This window comes from Vulpes vulpes, chromosome 13 (assembly GCF_048418805.1).
Source record: "Vulpes vulpes isolate BD-2025 chromosome 13, VulVul3, whole genome shotgun sequence".
In the NCBI taxonomy this organism is placed as follows: Eukaryota; Metazoa; Chordata; class Mammalia; order Carnivora; family Canidae; genus Vulpes; species Vulpes vulpes.
The window spans coordinates 34745189-34765473 of NC_132792.1; the positions used below are offsets into that span (position 1 = coordinate 34745189).

Here is a 20285-nt window from a genome sequence, read left to right on the forward strand (position 1 = left end):
TCTTTGGGGTGGGTAGATACAAAGAAAATTTCCAAAGGAATTATTACATTTTAAAGTTGACTTACAGGAATCTGGGAATCATACTAAGATTGCCTTTTGCCCTTAGCAAAGTATTAACATCAAGGCAGTTGAGTCCCTAGAGGAAGGTCACTCTGCCTGTTTCAAGGACTGTAGGCAGTAAGGATATTTAATAATTTTTCTTCTGCCTTTGTTTCCATATCAATGATTTCATGAATGTATGCATATGTCTGAACTCATCAAATTGTATACATTAAATATGTGCAGGTTTTTTTTTTACATCAATTATACCTCAAGAAAACTGTTAAAAAAAAAACCAGAAACATTCCTAAAACAAGGTTATGTATCGATCAGTTGATGAAATATTGTGACCAGAGGTTTGCAGGAATGTAACCCTGCATTTCCCTGGAAATGTCCAGTAGTGCAGTGTTTGTAGTGACTTTACAGAACACGACTGCTGTGAATAATAAGAATTGGCTGCATTTAGGAGGCAAAAACATAAATAAAAACAAGGGATTGATTAAAAATGTTCTATAAATGAAATCAGGTGTAGCCTTTAGGATTGGCTTTTTTTACTCAGCATAATTCTCTGGTAGTTCATTCAGGTTGTTGTTTATATTAGTAGTTTGGTTCTTTTTATTGCTGAGCAGTATTCCATGGCATGGAAGGAAGATTTATTTAACCACTCACTCAATGAAAGATACCTGGTTGTTTCCAGTTTTTAGTTATTATGAATAAAGCTCCTATAAATATTTATACATATGTTTTGGAGCACAAATCTGCATTTCTCTGGCATAAATGTTCAGAAGTACAATTGCTGGGTTACATGGAAGTTGCATGCTTAGTTTTTTAAGAAACTGCTAAACAGCTTTCAAGAGTGGCTGTGCTAATTTCCGTTCCCTCCAGGGATGCATGAGTGATCTAGTTTCTCTGCATCCTCATCAGCATTTGGTGTTGTCACTGTTTTTTTAGTTTAGTCATTCTGTAAGTGTGGGATGGTATTTTTTTTAAAGATTTCATTTATTAAAAAAAAATAAAAAAGAAAAAAGAAAAAGAAAAAAAAAGATTTCATTTATTCATGAGAGACACATAGAGGCAGAGACCAGGCAGAGGGAGAACCAGGCTCCCTGTGGGAAGCCTGATGTGGAACTTGATCATAGGACCCTGGGATCAAGCCCTGAACCGAAGGCAGACAGACAGATGCTCAATCACTGAGCCATCTCTCTGAGGCATCTCTCACTCTGCAGTTTTTCATCCTCCTAACAGGATCTTGTGCAAAGCAAAAGTTTTTAATTTTGATGAATTCTAATTCCTCAGTTTTTCCTTTTATAGATTGTGCTTTAGTGTCGAGACTAAGAACTCTTTGCCAAACCCTAGATCCTAAAGATTTTTTTCTTAGAGTTTTTCCCTAAAGGTTTTACAGTTGTAGGTCATACATTTAAGTCCATGATTCATTCTGAGTTAATTTTCATGTAGGGTGTGAAAGACAGCACGACATTCCCTTTTTTGCATGTGGAAATCTACTTGCTCCAGCACTATTTGTTGCAAATCCTGTCCTTTAACTGAATTGCTTTTATACCTTTGTCAGATATCAGTTGGGCATATTTGTGTGGATTTATTTCTGGATTCTCTCTCCTATGATGTATGTATCTATCCCTTCACCAGTACTACACAGTCATTCCCTTCCTTTGTAACAGCTTTATCAAGATATAATTCACATGCCATACAATTGATTTACATAAAGCATATAATTCAGGGGCATTTAGCACATTCAGAGTTTTGCATCCATCACCACAATCAATTTTAGAATACTCTCATCACCTCAGAAAGAAGCCCCGTATCCCTTAGCTCATATGTATTCCCCCATTCCTACTAGCCCTAAGAAGCCACTAATCTGCTTGTCTTTACAGATTTATCCATGCTGAACATTTCATGATTAATGGAGTCATACATGATCTTTGTGACTTGCTTTCTTAGCATAACGTTTCCAAGGTCCACTCTTATCATAGCATGTATTAACACTTTATCTTTTTCATGGCCAAATAATATTTTGTTGTATGGATATACAAAATTTTGTTTATTCATTCATTTTTTAAATATTTTATTTATTTATTCATGAGAGAGAGAGAGAGAGAGAGAGAGGCACAGGCACAGGCACAGAGAGAAGCAGGCTCCATGCAGGGAGCCTGACGTGGGACTCGATCCTGGGTCTCCAGGATCACGCCCTGGGCTGAAGGCAGATGCTCAACCGCTGAGCCACCCAGGTGTCCCTATTTATTCATTCATTAATGAACACTTGGGTTGTTTCTATCTTTCAATTGTTGCGAGTTACGCTATGAACATTTGTATACAAGTTTTTGTGTGGACATAGGTTTTCATTTCTCTTGGGTATATGATTAGGAGTGGAATTACTGGTACCATGGTGGTAATTCTATTTTTAACTTTGTGAGGAACTTCTAGACTATTTTCCAGATAGTCTGCTCCATTTTATGTGCCCACCAGCAGCGTATGAGGGTTCTTCCCACACATGCACAGATCGTTATTCAGCCAAAGATCTGAAAAGCGCTCTCTGGAGCTCTGAACTCTACATAAAAGTCCTTGTCTGTGGTCTTCTGCCCCACAAATTCTAAACTCAACTTCCTCAAACTTTTATCTCTTTCTCTTCAACTTGGCAAGACCTCTGGGCTTTATTTGGGTTCACTGGTCCTGCACTGTATCCTGGAAACTCCTCCAGGCAGTAAACTAGGTAACTCTAGAGCTCACCTCATTTGTTTGCCTTCTCGCTCAGTGTCTGAGAACAGCTGTTTTTCAGTTCATTTTTTACTCTGATGCTGCCAGATGAAGATTTCTAAAATATAAAGCTAATTATTATTCAGCTTTTAAAATCAGTTAATGCATGCCTGTTGTTCTCAAATCGAGTTCAGACTCCTTAACTTAGCTTATAAAACCTGTAACAGCTAAGTACTCTTTGGTGGCCAGCAATAGAAAGCAACACTTCTGGCTCTAGTGAAAAAGGGATATTTATTGGAGGGGTATGGAATACCCACTGACTTAAAGGAGGGCAGAAGCAGAGGCTTCGGAAAGTCAAGAACCAAAGGAGCTCACGGTTTCTAGGAAACAAGGAATTCTTTATCAGGACCTGCTCTTTGGATCTCTCCATTCTGGAATCAAATAAGGGACATAGAGGGCATCTATCCAATTGGCCTGAACTTGGGTCGTATGCCCCACCCTCTCCAGGAGGGTAGCATTCACTGATAGTCCTACCTACCTACATGGACCCAGTGGAAGGCAGAAGGTTTTCCCAAGGGCATTTGAGACTCCATTACTGGGAAAAAGAGGGATAGCTGCTGTATAGCAAAAACCAAAGCTGCTTCCTACAGAGCCCTCAGGATCTGGCCCCATGCTGCCTTTCTGAACTTCTTCACTCACTGCCCTGCCTGACTTGCAGCCCGTGCTTTAGCCACACTCAATCCCTTGCCACATCTCCACTGTGCCAGGTCCTCTTGTACCGCAATGCATTTGCACTTGTTATATCTCCTACCAGGAACCACTTGTCACCACCCCTGCCTCCACCCCCCTCCAAAAAACCCACAACAACAAACTTGGAAAATGTCTACTCCTGCTGCTCAGATACCACCCCCCTTAGGAGGCCTGCTTTACCCTCCTAGTCTGGATTAGGTGCCCATCTTACCTCCTTCCATAGACCTGTTTGCTTCCCTTTAATACTTATCATACCAAACTGGTGACTTAATTTCATAGGCCCTCATAGACCAATAGCTTCTTGGGCATAGTAACAGGATCACTTGTTTTGGTGTTTTGCCCAGCACTTAATAGTCACTTCAATTTCTATTGGATATCAAATAATATCTTTTCTCTGTAGGGGAGTCTGCTGGATATGGATGGACCCCAGAGAACTCTCAACCAGAACTTAGAGCTCAGATTTCAGTATAATGAAGATAGCCGCTGGCAGTGGTTTGTTATTTACACCAAACAGGTGAGTTATCAGAGCAGAGCATGAGAACCAGTGCTGAAATGCCCTCTTGCTTGCTAGGATGAACATAACACATTACCCTAACCCAACAGGAGCAGAGTACTAGAATATGATATACACTTTCTTTTTTGACCTATAATACTGTGTTTTTTTTTGTTTATTTTTCATTTTGTTTTATTTGACTAGTAGTCACCACAGCCTTTGTATCAATTAGATATGAATTGAGTTACTAAATAACAGAAGACTCAATAATGACTTAGTCCAAAGGTTCTTGAACTTTTTCTCAAAGGGCCAGATGGTAAATATTTTAGTTCTGGGGTCCATGTGGTCTCTGTTGCAACCACCCAATTCTGTTGTGGTAGCGCAAAAATAGCCACAGACAATCTGTGAACAAATGATTATAGCTGTTTTCCAGTAAAAATTTGTAAAAACAAGTAAAGGGTTGGATTTATTGACCTCTAACTTAGACAATACAGATTTTTTTTTTGTTTTTTGTTTTGTTTTGTTTTGTTTTGACAATACAGATTTTTATCTCACTTAATAAGAATACTGGAAGTAGATGATTGACATCCCTTTGGTGTGGAAGGCAAAAGCTTTGCCTCAGAAGCCCCCAGTAGACTTTCCATTATGTCTCATTGGCCAAGACTGAGTCACATGACCACTCCTAGCTCAAGGCAGTCTGGGAATCAAGCATTTAGGAAAAAAGAACAGAATTCATGATCAACTTAGAGTAAGCATGAGCTGGGCACTTGGTCATCAGACAAAATCAAGGTTCTATTAGAGGAGGGATTGCTGGACACCAAACTATTTAGGTCTTCCATTGGTTTATAAAGTTGGAATAAAAGTTTTTTAAAAAAAGATTCAATTTTCTAAACACCAAATTCAGCTGAAAAATTCTATGAACGAATTCAAGCAACTTCAAATTGAAATCAAAACTGCAAATGTTCTAAAACAAAACCAAAATATCAAAGTAATCTTTGTGTCAGCATTTCATTCAGTTTAAGTCGCTGGTGATCACATTAAGTTCCTTTGAGCATTCTGGCTTCAGGTAACCAAAGCTCCCCGAAACTCTCTACTTTTAGTATAGGTACAATCATGAGGTAATAGATACCAAGGTCCTCTGAAAAACACGAAGTGCTAAACCAAATTCTAGGTGAAAGAAATGGGCCGTCAGGTTCACCTTGAATATGAAACATCCTTAGGGAAATGGTAGGATGGTTTGCAGCCACTTGGAGAGATGCAGATAGATTTTGGCAGTGAAACCACCTACCCTTGCCCAGAATGCTAAATTCAGTAGTTAAATTTTATTATGGTCCTTTAATCTAGTCTGTACCAAATGAGTTTAAGCCACTATAGAGAGTGCAATAAACATTCTTTTAAAGGATTCCTGGTAAGGTCTTATTTCCTTTGGAGTGTGGGTTTATTGATATGTACCCTAAGAGCTACTTCTGTAAAATGCAGAAGTGTGGCTTGTGTGCCTTTCAAATACAAATGAGGGCTTGGACCCCAATATTTTCTAAACCCTTTCTTTAAACAATGGCTCAGTGCCTTTATATTGAAGAAACCTTACCTGGTTCATAGCCAAGTCTTAACCTACATATCTGTGCACATTGTATAAGAATATGGATCCAGTCCACATCTTGGGGGGCATTATTAAACACCTTTCCTAGCTTTATCAATGCTGGTTATGTGGTTTAACTATTTCATACCCTGGTTTTGTGTAGGTTCTATATATGCACAGATGAACAGGGTTAGTTCTTAGCTAAACCAAGAAATCAAAATTTGTTTTTGTGTGTAAATCCCACATCTTTTATTCTTTCCCTATTGGTAGTAGTGCCTTTCTTCTACCTGCTTTCTCTCCCCTTAAGTAAAATAAATTCCTGTCAAGTCTACAGCCCTGCAAGACTTTGAGATGGCTACCTATATGTAACCGTTCTCCCTCTAGTTCTACTTTCTATGTCCTACCCTCCACAATCCCAACCTGGATTTTCTGTCTCTTTCCTTTCTCCTCCTCTCCATCACCCCTTCCCTTCAGCGTGGTATATAAGTTTATATAGTATCAATTTATGCTATAAATTTATAGTAATGTCCTATAGCCTCAAGCTTTGAGCTTTAGTTGTCTCAAATGTTAGGGTGAAAAGAGAAGAATGCAAGCCAAGAATTGAGAGCAAGACAAAGGAGAGAGAGGTTGAATGGGAAAGGAGCAAGTGGGGAAATTGTAGGAAACCTTAAACTGGGACATGGAGTGAAGATCCTGGAAAAAAGGAAACCCCAGCTTTTGTGTAATAGGGTGTCTACTGTGTATCCTGGCACCAACAGTGATGAGCCAACAAAAAGCCACAGATGATATCAGGGGCAACCATCAGTCTTAAAAGTGAATGATTAAAGATACCATAAAAACAAGAAAGTGATGAAAAACCATTTTTTTTTAGTTCAGTAAAAGCCATAAGGTGCTAATATACCCTTTCAAACAGGTTACCATTTATGCCTAGTAATAGGTCTCTCAATAATTATGCATAAAATTAAATGTAAGATCAATCATCGGTTGATTTGATTACAATAATAAGCAGGGTTTTTACAAAGTTATTTGTTGTTTGTAAAACAGCTGCTTACAAAGTAACAGGAAAAATGGGAAGTTTTAAGAGGGAAAAAGATAGTAAATGTAATGAGTTCTCTGTCTTTTTAAAAATTGACTGTAAGTACATCCATCTAATTGAGAAAATATATGGGTACTTGCTAATTGCATCTTATGCAAATTTATGGAAATTAAAGAAGACATCTAAATTCTTAAAGGCATAGGATTGGAGAGCAGAGCTCAAAATCTGCTTTATGGTGTGAGGAGGGAAGAAAGACAAGTTCTCTTTAATTAAGAGATTTCTTTATTCCTGGATTCTTTAGGCTTTTTTGCTGAGTAGCTGCCTGAAAAAGATGATCTCAGAAAAGATGGTAAAGCTAGCTGCAGAGAATCCAGAAATGGTAAGTTCTCTTTATCTGTGTATATTTTTCACCTTAAGTTCCTACCATTAGTCAACACTAACCTACATGGATAAATTCTGGTCCTCAAGGGAGGAACCCAACCTCCCAGAAGTGAGCTTCTCTGCCTTCTGCAAGCTGTCTTTAGAATTCAAGCTGTTTTTTCCAAGGAGAAGGGTCCTTATGTTACTCTGTATTCTTGAATTTCTGCTTTCCCCCAAATGGAAGATTCCAGATTTACCATAAAAACTACATCATAAAGTCAGGATCCTGAGAGGTCTTTAACACAGCAGCGATGAACTTAAATAAGCTCTATAATTTTGTCTCTAGAAAGAACTCAGTTTCTTGAAAATTCTGTGCCAAATTAAAATGCCATTAGGGGTTGAAAGAAGCTATAGAATAAAAGAAGCTCTCAAGGCTATACATTTTTCTGAGTGTAAAATAAATTTCGCCTCTCTAGTCTCTTCAATAAAGGCCTAGTAACCCATTGAAAGGGTTGGTGGCAGGCAGTAAAAAGAGACACTGAGATTTTAAACTTTTCTACTTGCCTTGTCACCATCATGATGCAAGCATATTCCAAGTAAGACAGTACACTTGGAGTTTAAAAATGGTAACAAATACTAATGCCTGGTTGACATTTATAAACATAATTTTTTTTGCAGAATGTTATACTGATATTTAAAAAATGCAACAGAACATATTTGAAAATGTTCCCTAATGTTTTCATTTAAATCGAGTCCTTTAAAAGAAGATAGGTGACATCTTTAGTTTAACGTTGTTCATTACTAGACTTTGCAGCTTTTTTCTAAGAAAATAGTTACATTTTATCCTATTTCTCTTCCTTCCAGAACTGAAAATATTTTCCTAGGGAAAATAAAATTTACTCCCTCTTGGTATTTGAACAATTCAAAAATGTACTGTAGAGTAGCAAATCAAAGCAACAAAAGAATTGTGGATGCTCTTTTTAAAAAGAGGTCATAAAATCTAACCTCTTAGGCAGAATGGACCCCCTTAGGCTCCAATTATTATATATATAAAAAGAAGAAGAAAAAGTAGTTAACTGAAGTAGCCCCATTAAAAGGGAGAAGTACTCTCAAATGTGGCTGAATAAAATATAAGCTACCTACTTTATGCAGGAGATACTTGAACAAGTGAATAGCTAGCTAGAGTTTACTAAATAATAGAAGGTAGTGACTTAAAGTTTTCAAAAAAACAAAACAAAACAGAACAACCAATCACTGTAACTACATTCTTCATATTTGCACACAAATTGAAACCTATACTTTCTCTGTGGCCGATAGTGAAATCAGCATATTAGTCGCTATTGCATTGCTTTATCCAAATACTCAACAAATTTTATTTCTGTAAGCTCTTTTTTTTTTTTTTCTTATTTTGGGTCTTAAAAAGAAAAGTTAAGACCCTTTCTCTGGAAAACTGAATTTTGGGGGCACTTGAGTGGCTCATTCGGTTAAGCATCTCTTGTTTTCAGCTCAGGTCATGATCCTTGGGGTCATGGGATGGAGCCACGCATTGCCTCGGGCTTTGCACTCAGCAAGAGCAGGAGGGGTGTTTGCTTGAGATTCTCTCCCTCTCTCTCCCTCTTGCTCTCTTTCTCTCTCTAAAACAAATAATAAAAAAATAAAAACAATTTTTTAAAAAGGAAATTAGGTTTTCAAGGAGATGTTGTAGGGATAGTCCACATTTCAACCTGAAATTTCATCTGCAAACCCCTGGGTGAAATGAAACCCTGGAAAGTGAAGAGAGCAGACAGGTCAGCTCTTTGAGTGTATACTGAGTTCCAGCTTCCTCACAAAGCACAGTTGACCAGAACAAGTCATTCTGTGGAACTCAAAGTAGCCATGTGAATGTATGACTGTGATATTCACTAGTTTTCTAGGTAAATACATAAAGTCTAAACTGACATGTATCACTTATAAAGGGGGACTAGGGACTTATAAAAGGGACAGGGATCCAGAGGTCTTTATTTTGCAAGGCAAAATAGATTCCAAGATTTTGATTATCATGAAGAATCTGGAGAGGGGGAGAGAAATTAAGGAACTTATAACCAGATAAACCCCATAAATAAAGCAGATAGTCCCTAAAAGGAGATTAAATAGTATTATTTTATCCTAGTAAGAAGAAAGGCTTTGAAGAAGAAATTTAGCGCTAATTTAACTTAGCTTTAGGCAATGCTTTCAAAGGTAAGACTTGAACCATTTCTGAAGAGATTATTAAAATTTGAAATCAAATAAATGTACTAAACAATGTAAATACACAAAATTATCTTAGTCTTTTTTAAAAAAATTTTATTTATTTATTCATGAGAGACACAGAGAGAGGCAGAGACACAGGCAGAGGGAGAAGCAGACTCCATGAAGGGAGCCTGACGTGGGTCTTGATCCCAGGTCTCCAGGATCACGCCCTAGGCTGAAGGCAGTGCTAAACTGCTAAGCTACCTGGGCTGCCCTCATCCTACAGTCTTAAAGGTAGTATTAACTGTAAAACTGAAGAGAAACAAATCATAACATTCTTTTAAGCTATGCTCCTATGCAAAAACCTTTAATAAATTTTTATTATTTGCTCCTTTTAACTAGAACAGAATTTTAAGAATTATTTTATTTGAAAATAAACTGTATGTGTTGGTAGTAGGTTTGGCTATATATAATGAAGAACAAAAAACAAGACAGAAGTGTCCTAGATAAAACAGAAGTTTGTGTCTTTCTCATCTAAAAGAAACCCAGAGCTAGTCAGTCTAAGGCTGGGATGGTGGCTCCATTATATCACCAGAGACCTTTCTGCTCAGCCATCTTCAGTTTGTGACTTTTGCCTCATGTTGAAAATGGCTGCTGGAGCTCCAGTCATTATTTCCACATTCTAGGCAGCAAGTACGAATGGATATGAATGGCTCACCTCTCTTCTTTAAGAAGGGATCTCCAAAGTCCCACAGATTTTCATCTTACGGCTCATTGGCCAAGAGTTAGTCACTCCCCAGGCCTACACCTAGCTGCAAGGGAGTCTGGTAAACATTGTTTTTTTTAGAGGGTAGTTGTCTCTCCAAATATATTTGGGTGGTATTACTGAGAAAGAAGGGCAGAATAGATATTAAAGTAGGCTACCAGCAATCTCTGCCATTGAAAGAAATCTAAAAGACATCAAGAAAAGAAAGCAGATGTATTTTATGCAATAGATGTGCTCCTATGAGTTTCTGAAAGTGTATCATTGTCATTATCTTATATATTGAACCGTAATCTAAATATATGAGAGGTATCAGGAAAAGATGGTGACTAATTTTCTGAACTGAAAAATGATTTCTATTTTTAATAATCCACACCTAGTTTATCTGTATATTTTTTCCTCAGGTTTACTCAAAAGAGGTTCTGAATATCCAAATTGGTTTTCTGGAAAATGACAAAGAACCAAATGGCTTTCTGATTCTGGCTTGCCTCATACCTCTATCCCCAATGCCAACTAACATCACCATGTGTATTTTTCTTTCCATTACTATTTCATTTGGGGCAAGATCAGACTATGAAAAAGGCCAATGGGCTCAGAAATCATGCTTTAAAGTATGTTTCTGTCACATGGTGAGGAGGGGAAACAGCAAGGGCAGTGTTATGTCCCAGGAATGTCAGCCTTTGAACCCTTGGCACTGTCTAGAAAACAGAAAAAGTACAGATATATTCCAGCCCATTTGAGAAAGATCTGAGCATAGCAGGTGGACAAAACTTTAGAGAGCTGGGAGAAATTACCATGTGGGAGTAGGTAGGCAGATTATTAAAAGAAACTACCTGTTGATGAAGAAGAACGTACAAGAATACTGCATTATGAAAAAAAAAGATTTGCTCTCTCCTCCAACAACTTTATCCCTCAGTATATAAAATATTTAAAGCCCTTCTTGATGTAAGTCAAGGATACAGATTGTATCAGAAATTGCTTACCATTCATAGTGGGTTCTATTTTATTTATTTCAACATAGGAAGGGGAGGAAGGTGAAGGAGAATAGGAGAGAGAAAAATTCTGAGCTGTTTCCACTAACTCTGTATTTCATTGCACGAGAATACTTACAGGCTGTAATGTAATATTGTAAACAATGACGGTAATATTAGCAACATACGTAAGACAACAGAGCATTAACTTCTCATTTACCAAGACTTAATAACAAATTTTTAAAAATATTTTATGTATTTATTTGAGAAAGAGAATGTGAGCGGGCAGTGGGTCAGAGGGAGAGGGAAGGGAGAGAATCTCAAACAGCCTCTGCACTGAGCACAGAGCTGATGTGGGGCTCAATCTCATAACCCTGAGATCATGACCTGAGCCAAAACCAGAGTCAGACGCTTAATGGATTGAGCCACCTGGGCATCCCTAATAACTAGTTTTTAAAAAATTATTAGTTAGGCTTCAAAGATATGAACATTTCTATTAAGAATACCAACCTTGAGGAAGTCCTTTGTGTCTTTCAAAGCAATTTTTTTTAAAGATTTTATCTGACACAGAGCACAAGCAGGGGGAGCAGCAGGCAGAGGGAGAGGGAGAAGCAGGCTTTCCCCTGAACCAGGGAGCCAGATGCAGGGCTCCATCCCAGGACCCTGTGATCATGACCTGAGCCAAAGGCAGATGCTTAGCTGACTGAGTCACCCAAGTACCCTTCCTCCAAAGCAATCTGTTTTATAACAGTATTAAGTTAACTGGAGTTTAAAGACCATGCCCTTTTGCAATGTCATGTTATTTATCCCACTTATTTTGAAATGTTCCTCTCTATATTCTCATGAATAAGAAACAGTGATAAACAACTTAATTAAGTCTCACTTCATCCTTTCATTTACAAATGCCTATATTTACCATGCAATTGTTGGAGATTTGAGGATCCAGAGTCAAGGAGTTTGTTGGAGGAGAAAGGCAATTAGTAAGGAGATAGTTATGGCCATTGAGTGGTAAGTTGAGCCATGCACATCATGCTAATTGCTTCATAAGAGTGTTCTTTTCCTGTAGGAAGAGTAGAAGAACTCTTCCTCCTGAACCCTGCCTAGATGATGCTTCCTGGCTGTGCCAGACACTACTCGCTTTTCTGGGTTCTCTGACTCTCCACCCTGCTCTGTGCTCTGATCTCTGTGTGCTGCCACCTTGCTCTTTGACCCACGGGAAAACCCAGCAAGACTGGATAGAGTGTGGAAGAAAAGTGAGATTGGGGAATTTATTTCTCCAATTCTGTCCCTGCTGGGTCTCTGTGGCTGGCGCAGCCTTCTGCTGAAGGCCAAGCTCTTGGAGGCAGCCTCTTCCTCTCTGCAGCTTTCGCTCTCCTCATTCCAGTACCAGCTGCCACCCATGACCTTTCAGGCCTAGGAATGGTAAAATTTGCCCGTGAGCCCCTCACTGCCCCCTGGGATCTCCAACATCCCTTCATGGACTCACTTTAATCCTGTCTGCACTGCCATTAAATAGTTCTCTCTCTTTTTTTTTTTTTTAAGATTTTATTTATTTGTTCATGAGAGACACAGGCAGAGGGAGAAGCAGGCTCCCTGCAGGGAGCCCAAAGTGGGATTCTATCCCAGAACCCTGGGATCAGAGGCAGACACTCAACCATGAGCCACCCAGGTGCCCCAAATAGTTTCTTTTTAAAACACTCCTCAGGAGTGTGCCATCTGTTTTCTGCTGGGTCCCTGTTATATTAAGTTTACCTTATGCATATGAGGTATATTCAAGTGTCTTAAACTTCAGTTTGATCTTCACTTAATTAGTGGTGCCTTTTGATTAATCAAAGCCCCACTTGGCTTTGATTCAGTGTATGGATTGGGGATCTGTGGATTATTTTAGGATTTAGGAGTTCATTTTGTGTGAAGTCCTTTGAGAAGCTGTGTTAAATCACAAAAGCTATAGGTAACCACCAGTGTTAAACATTAGGCTTCGCTTCACTTTTGGGGGCTCAATTTCTGCAACATTTGTACGTTTGCAAACGAAAGGGGAATGTGCCAATGGGTAGCAGGTGTGCCTGCTGACTGGCTGCCTTTGAGACCATTAAGAGGATTATTGTGGAAGGGGAAATGTGCTAGTTAAATAGATTATTTGTGTGCTTGCTTCTCCAGGCTGTGCTGACTGACATTTTACTAATCTATTTAGCAGATTGAAGTTCCAGAACAAGGCAAAAGTAAAAAAATACCACATTCAACAAAGCCAGGTCTGTGAGTAAAATTATGTAATTGATACATTATAATTTTGATAAATCTGTCCTTTTCCCCCCTTTAACCAAACTCTTTTTACTTTTAAGAATAAGCCAGAATTTTCTTTCTCAGAAGCTCCTCTGCACAGAATTGGGCCAATTGGAGGACCATCACAGAAGTACAGTATTTTTACTGTAGTACCCCATAGGGCCAAGAGACATGCTTTCCTGCATTTTTACATAGAAAATTTCCAAGAAGAACACAAAATTCTTTAGTGATTTTTTCCACACTCCATGCAGTTTTTTTGAAAATCCTCTTTCTGGTTTACATTTTAGCTTCATGAATTCTCTGCAGTGTACTCTGTATAAAACAACCTTGAAGTTTATTAAATACTATTTTGAAGCATTTAGGTCTGTTGGGCAGATAACAGTAACAGTAAATATCACAATAGAAAGCATTAGTAGGCACTTATTGCCAGGCACTGTCCTAAGCACTTTTATGTGGAATAACACATTCATTCTCACCAAAGTCTTATAAATCATTAGAAGAAATGGGCACAGAGAGGTTAGGTGACTTCCCCAGGTTGCACAGTAATCAGTAGTGGAAGGAAGTAGACAATTTGACTCCAGAGTTGTGTCCTTAATTAACCCTTCCTTTCTAGATTCAAATCCTAGGGTATGTAAATGAAATAAAAGTGACCTCCAAGTAAAATTTGAATAGAATTTATTATTGGTCTGCTCCTGTTACACAATCTGCTGTGTATATAAAGGTACTAAGTACATAAATACAGTATTTATAAAAATGAAATAAAGTCCTTTCTTGGGATGCCTGGGTGGCTCAGCAGTTGAGCGTCTGCCTTCCGCTCAGGGCGTGATCCCGGAGTGCCGGGATCGAGTCCCACATCGGGCTCCCTGCCTGCTTCTCCTTCTGCCTGTGTCTCTGCCTTTCTGTGTGTGTCTCTCATGAATAAATAAGTAAAATCTTAAAAAAAAAAAAAAAAAGTCCTTTCTTGAGTGAATAAGCTCAGTAAAAAAAATTTTAAAACAGACTAAATGCAAAGCTTACTCTCTTTCATAACACCAGCATTTTTGGCTGCTTAGATCAGAGGCAGGAGATAAGAACTCTGCCATGTACTGGCGATGTATCTTCAGGCATATCAAAAAACTAAATGTTTAAGGGACTCCTGAGGTGCTTATTAAAATGCAGATTCTTGGGCCCCACTCCAAAATATTGATTTAGCAGATCAGCATTTATAGCAAGCATCCCAGTGGGGAACATAGCACCAAGCTTCAATTTCTTGACCTTTAAAATATAGGCAGTAATTACTCCATCACTCAAATTCAGCGGCAGCATAGTGATTAGCACAGAGCTGAGGTTCTCAACCTTGGTTGCACATTGGCATCACCTGGGGAGCTCTAAAAACAAATCTTGGCTAGACCCCATCCTCAAAGACTGTGACTTAATTGGTCTAGGGGCCTGGCAACAGAATTTTTAAAAGCTCCTCAGGTGGTGTAATGTACGGTCAGGATTGAAACTATTATCCTAGAACAGGGGTTCTCAAAGTGTGGTCCCTAAAGCAACAGCATCAGCATACCTTGGGAACTTAGGAATTTATATTCTCAGGCCCCAAACCTACTTCATCAGAAACCCTAGGAATGGGGGCTAGTAATCTGTGTTTTTTTGTTTTGTTTTGTTTTGTTTATTTTTTTATTTTTATTTTTTTTTAATTTTTATTTATTCATGATAGTCACAGAGAGACAGAGAGAGAGGCAGAGACACAGGCAGAGGGAGAAGCAGGCTCCATGCAGGGAGCCTGACGTGGGACTCGATCCTGGGTCTCCAGGATCAGGCCCTGGGCTGAAGGCGGCGCTAAAGCGCTGAGCCACCTGGGCTGCCCAAATAGTTAATTTTTTTTAATATAAATTTATTTTTTTAAAGATTTTATTTATTTATTTATTCATGATAGACACACACACACACACACAGAGAGAGAGAGAGAGAGAGAGAGAGAGGCAGAGACAGGCAGAGGGAGAAGCAGGCCCCATGTAGGGAGCCCGACATAGGACTCAATCCCAGGATTCCAGGATCATGCCCTGGGATGAAGGCAGGTGCTTAAGCCGCTGAGCCACCCAGGCCCTAGTAATCTGTATTTAGCAAGCCCTCCAGATGAGTCTGATGCATGTCCAATTTTGAGAGCTACTGTTTTAGAAGAACAGATAACACATAGCACAACTATGATCAACATTGAAACTAATTCAGATATCCTCTCAGATGAGCAGCAATGCTAAAACAGGCCAACCTCCCTCATGCTCTAGGCAGGGCCAGCATGTCAAAAGTTGTCCAAGTATATTGAGTTCCAACTTATTTAGCAGACCTTTATATAGAGTTATCCTGAGCCAAGCACTGTTATAATTGCATTCCACATATAACTCATTTAATCCCCATAACAACCCAGCTGTTATTATTATCCTTGGTTTATAGCCAAAGGAACTGAAAACACAGAAAGGTTAAGTAACTTGCTCAAGTTCACACAGCAAATAAATAAATGATAGAGCCAGTATTGCAACTGAAGCAGTTTGTTGTTTAACCAATAAAGTGTGTTCCTTTAACCACGTGAGACTTCTCTATCAAGACAAATCCCTCACAGAAAAAAATTTTTTTAGCTTATCTGCCCATTGAGACACATTTATTTCACCAGGGACAAAGCCATGGCCTTGTCTTTGAGATTTCATAAATACTGAAAGCCAACTATTCAGTCACTGAAGATTTATAGCAAAAATATTAAATATTAAAATATTTTAAAATTCTTAAAATATTTTAAAATAACTATAAAGCTTGTTAAAAATTGTATTTGTGTGAGGTGTGCATGAAAGATTTGGGTGGAGTTAAAAATTGAAAGTTGCATAGCTTTAAGAGATGGGGGAAAGGAGGAAAGAGTCAGTGTTCAAATGTTACCTGGGAATGTCCCAGTGCCTGGAAAGGCCCTCTGGACAGGTCTACCTTGGCATACCAGTAGGAGGCGCCCTCAGCCCTAACACACATACACCTACCCCAAAAACTTCTACTGGGAAAACCCACTTGAAATAACTGTGGCTAAAATAAATGTAACCTTTCTGTTGCCTTTTAAATATTATTTTAACATTCTTGACTTTTAAATTATTGTTGTTGTTATGGAAATTATTTCCTCTCACATAGATTTCTGATCTCTCTGTTTATTTCACAACAGAAAGACTCTTCTTGTTTTCTACCAAGAAACAACAAGATTGAGATAATCAAAGTTGACCGTGTTTTGGGGACCATAAAGGAAGAAGACCTTTGAAGAGAAATTCTCACGTTTTAAAATGTCCTCTAGGGCTGTCTGGACAGTGAAAGAGCTTGGGGATTGAACATGGGCTGCCCACCACCAGTGGAAGAAATTTGAGCCCATTCATTTTCTTTTGATATCAAGATGGACCATATTCCCCAACACTACTTCAGGATGCTGTTAATCTTAAGATTAAAAAGAAATATGAGCCAAAGTTATACAATTTGCTTTTAATGACTCATAAGTGACAAGAGGCAAATCCAAATCAATTAGTATAAAGTTTTTATGTTTTTTGTTTGTTTTTTTTTACTCCAATAGATGTGTACCTGGATTGATGCAGTTCTCTATATGTTCTGATATTCCATGAATGAAGGCTCACCATAAAACACTATAAATGTATTTGGGGTTAAGTTCTGAAGACATGACTCATCACCTGAGGATAATGTGGCTCTAAGAAATGGAATCATTGGAAAAGAAATCTGGATTTCACTGATCCATCCATAGAACCAGAGCAAGGAGGTGATGAAATATTAATTTCTTCCCTTACATAATTCTGATCCTACCAATAGGGATATACTCAAAGTAATGGGCTGCCCGGTTCTCTATTTCTTCATGGATATAATCGTATTTTATCTTTATAATATGGAATTCAGTTTAATAATCGCATGCTATTTTGAATATTTCTAATTTGGAAAGCAGTGTGTGGGGCCTTGCACTCAATATCAGATACTTTGTAAGTCTCTTAGCTTTAGAAGTATGTGTATTTTTTCACTAGATTTTTCCTTATCTAGTTTCAGTTTATCATAATGAATGTAATTATATATGGAATTAAGACTGCAGTAACGGAGAGGGACAGAGGAATCTATGTAATGTAATTAGATAAAGTGCAATATTCTAATGTTCTTTTCTAACTGGTTTGTGTAACTAATTATGTAATAAATATGAAATATATTCTTGTGAATATAAAATTTACTGATGAAAATCCTGAGAATGATCCTTCTGAAATATAGAATCTATTAAAGCCCTGTAATGTTTTTTAAAGCAATGCCTCTAGCCATAACTTCTGATGTCATAAAATTTTATATTTATATATTAGGCAGTAGAAGGATGTTTTGCAGGGGAGGGGAGTCGTAAACATTCAAATCATCCATGGTGATGGTATTAATGGATCAGGATACATTTTCAGATTAAGATAGAAGTTTGTCTACTGTTTTGCCAGTTTAAGAATAGTTAATTTCTTTTTAATAGCAAACACCTACACAGTGTAAAAGCCTATTGGAGACACTAGAAATGCAAAGAGAATTTGTATTTGGGGTGAAAAGGTGCATATACTAGATTAAACGATCCCCAGTTGCTATTTTATAGGTCAAAAATAGTTGAATGTTGGCAGTTTCAGATATTTCAACTTGATACATGAGAGCCAGTAATCCCAGACAACATGCAGTGGGTGACCAATGTGTGGCATGAACCTGTGTGTCAGAGGAAGTCGGGAATGTGATCAGGAAGGCCTATGGGGAAGAGGGACTTTGAAGAAGCAGTGGAGAGATGGGGACACACATGGGAAAGGATAAGATAGGCCCTGATGAGAGAATGAGTAGGAAATGATGAGCAAACCTGCTCTGTTCTGGCAAAGTTTTAGGTTAGGGAGTACTTAGGAGATAAAGCTAAAAGCAAGGAGGGATCAGTAAATATGCAAACACAAATGTAGCATTCCTAAAAAACAAGCAGTTTGCCCTGTATTTGGAGATGGCAGAAACAAGATTGTATTTAATAGGTTTTTTCCCCCAAGACATTGAGATTATCCTCAATATCAGGATACAAGAAGAAACAAGTGATGGCGTGCATTCCATGGTCTATACCATGAAAAAGAAAGGAAATGGGCTAGTGGAAGACAAAACTCAAAACTTACTTTGTAAAATGACACATTCCTTAGCAGTTATGTGGGAGAAGAAAGAACTATTAGCCCCTTTGGGGATTATTGGGCCCATCTTTATCTAGGTGTTTCAGGTTTGAATTGCTTCTGAGTCAGAACACTTCATCATTGGGTGAAAAGCCTAAACTCTGCCAGAGTGGCCTTCCCTGCTGCAGGCTCTGAGAGAAGTCAGAAGTGGGAACCCATCTCTTCTGAGGGTGCTAACCTCACTCTTACCTGGTGCTGCTGGGCGGAACCTTCCCAGCAGCATAGCCCCTCCGCATGGGACAAGATGTGAGCCGGTGCAAGAGCTTTGTAAAAGGTGGGCAGCTTATGAAATCCTTCAAGTAACTTCTAAGTGGTGTGACATGGCTTTGGAAATTACCAGCATATGCTTTAGTCTATAGATTCACTCTTTTTATACCTGCAAAATGGGTTCCCCATCAGCCAAATTTTCTCCTGATTCATCTGCTTTCACCAACATCACTTCTTCCCACTTCTAGACATATGTATTTGTTTCTGTTGCTGTTCATTCTCCTCGAATTACTAGCATGAGCACTCTGGTCACAGGCAAAAACACACGAGTGTGAAAAGTTCACAAAATATAAAAAGAAAAAGGGGCAGAACTGATTTGATAGGCTCCCAGGGTGTGAGCCCCTGTGAGTCCCATGGAGAGAATCATGTGCACAGTATGTGGTGAGCCCGTGGCTTGCACGCATCCCCATGTGGACACTTGGGAAGCAAACTGTATGCTACATATGTAAATTAGAAATTACCTTAAGTTCACTCTCAAAGTGATTTTGAGAAGAGCTAAGTGATCCTAATTTGTGGAAAACTAAACAACTTCCAAGCTTCATGGGAAAATAATGGCCAAAGTGATTCTATGATACAAAAGAACTCAGCAACAGAGGCAACTCTACTTCTTCAGATGCTTTTTAGTCCTTCTCCTACAGTGTGTGGACCAGGGCTCACCAGGGCCCATGTGGACTCTGGACAGCAGGAGTTGGAGTGCAAGGTACTTCTCTCCTTCATTAGGGTGGTCTCAATCCTGTCATTAGGGATCCTAGAAGAATAGTCAAGAAAAAGACATATTTTGCTGGCTCTTATCACCTCAAAATAGTTAACCTAGAAAATGTATGGCCAGGGCGCCTGGGTGGCTCAGACGGTTGGGCAGCAGACTCTTGACCCTTGATTTTGGCTCAGGTCATGATATCGGGGTTCTGGGATCTAGCCCCTCATTGGGCTTCAGGCTCAGTGGGGGGTCTGCTTCAGGATTCTCTCTTCCTCTGCCCTTCCCCCTGCTTGCTCACTCTCTTTCTCTAAAATAAATATTTTTTAAAAAAGAAAACGTATACCTAGCACCAATAATCTCTTAGAAGATGGCTTTTCAGCCTTACCATTGTATTTTCCCCCCACTTTATTGAGATACAATTGTACTTTGCTTATAAGTTACTTTATAATAGCTATTTGTTGGGGGCACTTAGATGGCTCAGTTGGTTAAGCAGCTGCCTTTGGCTCAGGTCACAATCCCTGGGTCCTAGGATCGAGCCCTGCGTTGGGCTTCCTGTTCAGTGGGGAGTCTGCTTCTCCCTCTCCTCCCAGCTCATGCTCTCTGTTGCTATCTCTGTCTCTCTCAAATAAAATCTATTAAAAATGTGTAACAAATGTGTAATAGCTATTTGTTGTATTCTTAAGAAAGAAGTCATGTGTTGAACAGTTTTCCAGATAAGAAAAATTAGAGCTATAGAAAAAGTACATCATGGGTTTGGCTCTTGGTCTAGCTCTGTAGCCCATATACTTTTCTGTAGGGCTTTAGCTAACCAAATGGGCTTTGGTTGTATAACATCTTGGAAGAGATTAGACACTCAGTTGATTTAAAGACACTGACCCTGGTGATTTTGCACTACTCCTGCACTGAATGCGTTTTCT

General features: G+C 38.8%; 1 protein-coding gene across 5 annotated transcripts in view; it reads left to right on the forward strand.

Moving 5' to 3' along the window:
* The window catches only part of SNX31 (sorting nexin 31), a 60762-nt gene extending 43277 nt beyond the window's left edge, over nt 1–17485 (forward strand). For 3 of the 5 annotated variants that reach the window (XM_025994776.2, XM_072734162.1, XM_072734163.1), the window contains 4 exons: nt 3899–4012; nt 6908–6985; nt 13100–13157; nt 16367–17485. In XM_025994776.2, coding sequence (XP_025850561.2) covers nt 3899–4012; nt 6908–6985; nt 13100–13157; nt 16367–16407 — 291 coding nt within the window. In that variant the 3' untranslated portion in view covers nt 16408–17485. The remainder of the gene's footprint in view (nt 1–3898; nt 4013–6907; nt 6986–13099; nt 13158–16366) is intronic. The other 2 variants (XM_072734160.1, XM_072734161.1) reach the window with 2 other exon arrangements.
* Nucleotides 17486–20285: the final 2800 nt, after the last annotated feature.